This window comes from Pecten maximus, chromosome 6 (assembly GCF_902652985.1).
Source record: "Pecten maximus chromosome 6, xPecMax1.1, whole genome shotgun sequence".
Taxonomy (NCBI): Eukaryota; Metazoa; Mollusca; class Bivalvia; order Pectinida; family Pectinidae; genus Pecten; species Pecten maximus.
This window is the reverse complement of record NC_047020.1, coordinates 25,799,928-25,807,508: the sequence shown is the minus strand read 5'-3', so window position 1 is coordinate 25,807,508 and position 7,581 is coordinate 25,799,928. Positions and strand designations below refer to the sequence as shown.

Here is a 7,581-nt window from a genome sequence, read left to right as displayed (position 1 = left end):
CATAGACAGAAGTGTTCTCTGTTGTTTTGACATGTATGTTGACATTGACCTGGACTCGGGACACCCGTAATGCGACAAGTACGATGATGACCAACTTGCAGTATTTCCAGCCATTTAAAAATTCTAACGTCCAATCCACTGATCACTGCATACCCAAGTCAGTATGTCTAGCTCGCATGGGTAATATATCTTCCCTCCGATTATCAGAGCAATAACTGTAAAGCCTTTCATAGAATAGCGGAAGGGCTGGCTAAATTAGTAAGTATTGCATACCGGGTTTATGAGTGGGTGCTTTCTGCTCTACTTTCGGTTTGTGGGTATATTGCTTTGTTATATGTAGTCTGTTTGTTGTTCAGTGTGTAAGAATGACCTTGTAACCAGTACACAAGAAATGAATAGCTTGAATTCATTAGTGACTATTATCACGCTTGTGTAAATATTACATTATTATTTTTGCGGGACCAGGCACATTACTTACACAACGAACAATCCGTTGCCATATGTCCTAAATACTGTTTTGGGAATTAAACGATACGATGCATGTTGGACACAAGACCAATGTACATGAAAATGGTTTATATTTTTCATGGAAATTGGACTTGTGGTTCATTGATAACTGACAACGCTCGTGAAAATAAACATTTATTAATAAAATTTCAGACCTTTCCCATCGGTATTCATAAATCTTCCCAACACTTTCCAAATATTTTCTTCGTCTTTTTGTTGCATTAGCAATGTCGCTTTCGAATTTATTCGAAATGTTGCGATGAGGAATAAAGTTAATAATCATGTAGGTTTATATATCAGGAGGAACTGTACTGTCATATAGATTGATTCCATATCCCCGTACCATACCCTTAGTTCGCTACCATTGTCCCATGAAAGGTTAATTAGTTTTAGGATACGCACATCGATACATGACAGCTTCTATTTAGTGTCAATCTATTGTTAATAAAAAACATATAAGCATAATACATAGCAAACAATTGGAGTCAATTAAGGGCGTGATAGAAATTAATTCCCTTTCCTACTGACATTGACGTATACACTAACCATACATAAAGTATTAATGTGTGACGTTCACAACGTTATGAACGCAGATTGGTATATCAATACATCAGGCATGAAACATACTTAAAACATGACCAATAATAGCTGTGTTGACACCCCTGTACATCATACTAATACTTTAAATCTCGATTGCTTATACAACCACGTAGTTCTTAGGAGTGTTCGTTATCATATCATCACATAGAATGGGTTAATTGGAATAGGTGTTGATATTATATAATTAACATTATCACTGTATACCATATTTACAAATGGGTTAATTGAATATAAAGCATAAACGTCTTTTGTACATGTATATCCCACAACCTAAAGTTACAAGACACTGTTTATAAAGCTCTTCAAAATGCCATTTTACAAGTAGGGAAATGTTAATACAAAGTCTTATTACGATCAGGTCATCAGCAGTAGAGATTTTAACATTTGATTTTCAGATATTTAAATGATTAAAGTGAATTTTTCTAGCAATTTTATTCTACATATTTGGCAAGGATGTCCTAAAATAAGCGAGGGCTCTTTATTCGATAAAACTATACATAAGCACGTTTCTATGCAAATAGTGTGTTAGATCATAAACAATTTATCTTTATAGAACATAAATCTACCAATCAACAGGTGATCTTTATAGAATATAAATCTACCAATCAACAGGTGATCTTTATAGAATATAAATCTACCCTTCAACAAGTTATCTTTATAGAATATAAATCTACCAATCAACAAGTTATCTTTATAGAACATTAATCTGCCCACCAACGAGTCATCTTTATAGAATATTAATCTACCCATCAACAAGTTATCCTTATAGAATATAAATCTACCCTTCAACAAGTTATCCTTATAGAATATAAATCTACCAATCAACAAGTTATCTTTATAGAATATAAATCTAACCATCAACGAGTCATCTTTATAGAATATTAATCTGTCCACCAACAAGTGATCTTTATAGAATATAAATCTACCCTTCAACAAGTGATCTTTATAGAATATAAATCTACCAATCAACAGGTGATATTTATAGAATATTAATCTACCAATCAACAGGTCATCTTTATAGAATATTAATCTGCCCATCAACAAGTTATCCTTATAGAATATAAATCTACCAATCAACAAGTTATCTTTATAGAATATAAATCTACCAATCAACAAGTTATCTTTATAGAATATAAATCTACCCTTCAACAAGTTATCTTTATAGAATATTAATCTGCCCTTCAACAAGTTATCTTTATAGAATATAAATCTACCAATCAACAGTTGATCTTTATAGAATATAAATCTGCCCATCAACAGGTGATTTTTTATAGAATATAAATCTACCCTTCAACAAGTTATCTTTATAGAATATAAATCTACCATTCAACAAGTTATCTTTATAGAATATAAATCTACCGACCAACAAGTGATCTTTATAGAATATTAATCTGCCCACCAACAAGCGATTTTCATGAAATATAAATCTACCCATCAACGAGTTATCTTGATGAAATACAAATCTACCCTTCAACAATTTATCTTTATAGAACATAAATCTACCCATCAACAAGTGATTTTTAAAGATTATAAATCTTCCCACCAACGAGTTATCTTTAAAGTATATAAATCCCCCATCAACATGTGATTTTTTAAGAAAATTAATCTACTCATCAACGAGATATCTTTGAATTATGTAGATCGATATCTTAGCTTGAACTACTCACTCCGAGTATAGATGTTTGGGATGCTTACATAATTACTACCTTCTGGAACTGAGATAATTACAAAGTTATATTCATGCGTTTACTTTATGTTACAAATAACAAATGGTATATTCTTCATCTCATAGTGTTTGACAACAGGGGTGTCTCATCCAACTTCTTATTGAGGGTAGCTCACTTCAATTTCCAAAAACATTAATCTTGCATAAAATTTAAAGCTTTCATTTTTCGGCGGTGTGGAGGTATTATATTTAACGAACTATGCTTCTTATATCTTTTATAGAATGAATGAAGAATTGTTAAGGGAAATAGATCATCAATATAATTTCTGTGGCATGTATGGACGAAGGCGTGGACTTTCATAATACAAAGCCAGGAGCCAGTCACCGGTTTCAAAATAAATAAATAAATAAATGAAAGGATTCCTTAGGAACGCACGTGTGTTAATTCTGAATCATATTACTATTCAAAGGATTTGAAACATGATATACGGGCTACAGCAATCCTCCAAGACTGAAGCAACATAATTGTTAACTCATCATTTACATACGCTGAAATGCCAATATTATTATTCAAAAGCCTTTAATAAAGAGGTATGCAGTGTTTGACGATTTCAAAACATTTGCGAGGGAAAAATAAAAATATATACTGAGCGAATTACACTATAGATTCTAAAATGAATTGTACATGTAACATAAAAAATCATCCATAACAGAAACTCAATATAGCCTTCACTTTTGACATGAAAGTTCATTTATCCGTAGTGGACTAATTAGTGTTTGTATATAGTTCCGATTGGTGACAAAATGAAAAGTGTCACTCAATAATTTAAAATACAATTATTTCCGATGATTATCTCTTTAAAATGTCGCAAATGCTTGACCATTGCCCTCTGATGCGATACCTAAGGTATTGTTATATTGTTATAGATTAAGATATTGTTATATTGCTTTGTATCACCCGTGGATAAACTAATTAAGGTAACTTAGCAAACGTGTTTATACGAATAATACCCATGTACGATTGACAACGCTGTAAAAACGGATCTATCACCAGGACATCAAATGATTAGGTGGCCTCTTCAAAGGCAGCCAACCTGTTCATGTATGCATCGCTAGCTAACAAAAAAATCGTCACATATTGTCACTGTGTTATTGAACAAAATTACGAAAGTTTATCTTTCTCTAAAAGCTTAAGCAGATTTTATGAATCAATTACATCAACCAGCATCTAAATGTCACGTTTTCGATGATCAAATATAGCATATCTTTAAAAATCAATATTAACGTATCAATAAAAAGACGGACCCAACAATGTTTTCATCATATCGTCGTCAATATCATGGCATTGCTTATGTTGGAAACGTTTAAGTCTGCCGAGTTGAAGATGTTCACAGCTAAAGATTACCCTGTCATCAAAAACATGTCTACACTATATAATAACCCTTGCTGGTCTGAGTTTACTTCGATAACACGTCGAGTCGTTTCACAGTCGAATAAAACAAAATACCAATATAGGCACTTATATCAAATCGAAATATTAAATAACGGTATAGAATGTCACGGAACAATACTAACATCACATTAACAGTGTTAACATAATATTTTTGATGAACACCTATATAAATAGAAAATTAACAACATTATAAATATAATGATAACAAAATATGGTTGACTAGAGTACAAATAAACACATCCAATGGAGAATAAGGCACATGTTAAAAACGCTATTTTAAGATGTATATAAATTTACAACAATACTATTTACAGAATTAAGTACCTTTATTTGAAATTACAGTTTCTACAGATATGCAATTTGTGCATGTAATTATTGTATAAAAAGGACTTAACAATTACCAGGTGTGTTGAACCTTAAGATGAATACTTCACTCGGAAGAATAAAATGCCAAAATATTCACCGTAATTGTGATATGCCTTGTACAGCTTTGATATAATTATGATTCCAAGATGATTTTGAATAATAACCTAACCTTATCATAATTCTGTAATCTAGACAGAAATCTGAACTAAATTTTTAAAAAAAAAACAAGGTACAGCACAGCTGTTGAACTTATTATCTCGATTAAGTTTGAATATTTAATGAAAGAAAATAAAATGCAATATGAAAGACTTCTCGTTTTAAATCCGGTATAAGAACAGGGTTCTTCTTGGGCTAGACCAATATTTTATCCACAATCTCGAATGTACTCGTCGTAAGTCGAGTCGGTGTTGTCGTACTGTTGGTGGTTGGTGTTATCGTGTACTCGCATGGGTCGTAGAATACAGTACCCACCAGTACTCTTTCTATAGTAGTACGCCACACACACAAAGTCCGACCGAGTGTTACACGCGTTTGCGCAGTAGGACGCAGTGACACTTCCGCCGCCAATAGAAGGTGTAAACGAGACGGGGGGATTGAAGAACCAATCCGTCCGCTGTGTGTATGTGCTTCCATACGAACTACATTCTGAAAAAGGAGTTAAACAAGACATTTCACATCGAGAAGTAATTGTCACAAGATACGTCCTATGTTGAATTTTCAAAGGTAAGGGGAACTATGTAGTTTGTGAACTATAAACTTATACGTACTTGTGCATTGGATGTTAACACTTGACCAGGAACCACTCGAGCAGGTCGATGTGGCTGGATTGTCCCCCGATACATGGTTAGCACCGGCATCACACGTATATGATCTAGTTGATCCTGTTCCAGACACGGATGTGTAGGCTACATATGGAGGGTCAGGGCAGGGTATATCTGTAATCAAACACCAACATTAGATTAAGTAATGATTTATTTCTTGGGTCTGACATACTCGCAGTTTACTGCAGGCAGGGCACTATTATAACCTATCATTACTTAGAAAAACAAAATTATATTGACAAGACCAGTTGGTAAATGACATCTACTTCAAACATAAATTTCAATTCAAATGTGATCTCGATTCCTTACCACAATCCCGAATGTACTCGTCGTAAGTCGAGTCGGTGTTGTCGTACTGTTGGTGGTTGGTGTTATCGTGTACTCGCATGGGTCGTAGAATACAGTACCCACCAGTACTCTTTCTATAGTAGTACGCCACACATACAAAGTCCGACCGGGTGTTACACGCGTTTGCGCAGTAGGACGCAGTGACACTTCCGCCGCCAACAGAAGGTGTAAAAGAGACGGGTGGATTGAAGAACCAGTCTGTCCGCTTTGTGTATGTGTTGGCATATGAGTTGCATTCTGAAATAGCATTGAAATAAAAAAAAAAAATCTCAAGATTCAATGAAAATTGCTCAGACCGCTCATAAAATAAACGGTTATGTTGCTGAGGAGCATTTGTATCTCCGGGTTACTATCTTGATATGAAAGGATGTTTTGTTTCAGTTTGTTTAAGTTAAGAAATAATTTGCCATTCTATATATTTTTTGGTGAAGAAATATATTCTGTAAGACTTATTCCAAGTGAACAAATTACGGAAGGTGCGTCTAGAAAAAAAACAATATAAAAATAAATACTACCCCTGTGATAAAGCCACGAAGACATGCCTGATTGTGACGATATGAACGATTTGGAATAACTGAGATACAATTATGGGGAAGATGTTTCTAATAAATTCAAGTGATGATGGCCCGAAAAGACTTGATGAAATGTCACAGAACTATTTTGTAAATTTATTTTTATTTTCTGAAGCATAGTCCTTCCAAGTTCCTACATAATGACTTCAAGTTATTATATCAGTTTGCATATAAGTATAATTGATTCGGCGATATTTTCAAAGATCACCTGTGCAAACAATGTCTGGCCTTGAACAGTATTTGTATTGGTAAGTTTCATCCCTATTATGACACGGGAACTGAAACACTCTCTCTCTCTCTCTCTCTCTCTCTCTCTCTCTCTCTCTCTCTCTCTCTCTCTCTCTCTCTCTCTCTCTCAAAAATACTTATATCTTCCCACTTGCAAGTGATAGCTAGAATTACTGACTTGCGCAATTGATGTTCGGGGTTGACCACGATCCTGGAGAATTACACGTCGATGTGGCAGGACTGTTCCCTGATACTAAGATAGCCCCGACATCGCACGTGTATGTAATCGTTGTCCCTTCTGATGTCCCTGTCCCGGATATCACCGTGTAGGCCTTTATTGGGTGTGACGGGCATGTCACGGCAGCTGTCAAAGATATTATTGACACTTTGTCACTACAATATCGATAATATGTCTACAGGATTTAATACAATTACTGATATATTTCAATACACATACACGCAAATTTTATAATGACAAAAAAATCTTTAAAAATAATTTATGAAATAGGAATGCCTCTTTTCAGATCGCCAATGCGGTACTGCATTCATGATGGCAGTGCAATTTCCTAGGTACATCACAATAATAGCAGAACCTTCAACTCTTAACATGACGTAAGCAACTCGTCAGAGTACTTGGTGCTCACCTGGTGTGCAGGAGTACGAACTACCTGTCCACGATCCTGTAGCCTGACACGTGACACTAAAAACACTGCCACCGATGTTATAACCGCTGGCACAGGAGAACATCCTTGAACATTGGTACGTCGTACAGCCGGAGTTAACCACGCCGTTAGGTTCAGAAACAGTAGGTTCACCACAGTCTGTAATATATTAATAAATACATTAAGCAATTAAGCAATTAATTAAATGGTAGATATTTTTCAATCAGGAATTATTAAAGAAAGAAATGGTTCATGACAATTTTTATATATCGAGGCTTGAATTAATGAAAAACCGTTGGTATTTGAAGATGATACACATCATCGAGGAATATGTGAATACCAAGATGTGGCTGCAATT

The 7,581-nt window shown here is 34.4% G+C and overlaps 1 protein-coding gene across 1 annotated transcript; it reads right to left on the bottom strand.

Moving 5' to 3' along the window:
* Positions 1-4,493: 4,493 nt before the first annotated feature.
* LOC117330116 lies at positions 4,494-6,301 on the bottom strand. Its single transcript, XM_033888333.1, has 4 exons — positions 6,277-6,301; positions 5,723-5,998; positions 5,360-5,527; positions 4,494-5,237 (listed from the first exon to the last, which is right to left on the bottom strand). Exons 1-4 carry the CDS (start codon positions 6,299-6,301, stop codon positions 4,957-4,959), a joined length of 750 nt encoding a protein of 249 aa, XP_033744224.1. The 3' UTR covers positions 4,494-4,956.
* Positions 6,302-7,581: the final 1,280 nt, after the last annotated feature.

Excerpts from the sequence above, each read along its gene's own strand:
- LOC117330116 (XM_033888333.1), bottom strand. The coding sequence starts at position 6,301 with ATGTCTTCGTGGCTTTATCACAGGG. Across the intron at positions 5,528-5,722 it reads CGAGTACATTCGGGATTGTG|ATATACCCTGCCCTGACCCT; the intron begins GTAAGGAATCGA and ends GTTTGATTACAG. Across the intron at positions 5,238-5,359 it reads TGTTAACATCCAATGCACAA|AATGTAGTTCGTATGGAAGC; the intron begins GTACGTATAAGT and ends CTCCTTTTTCAG.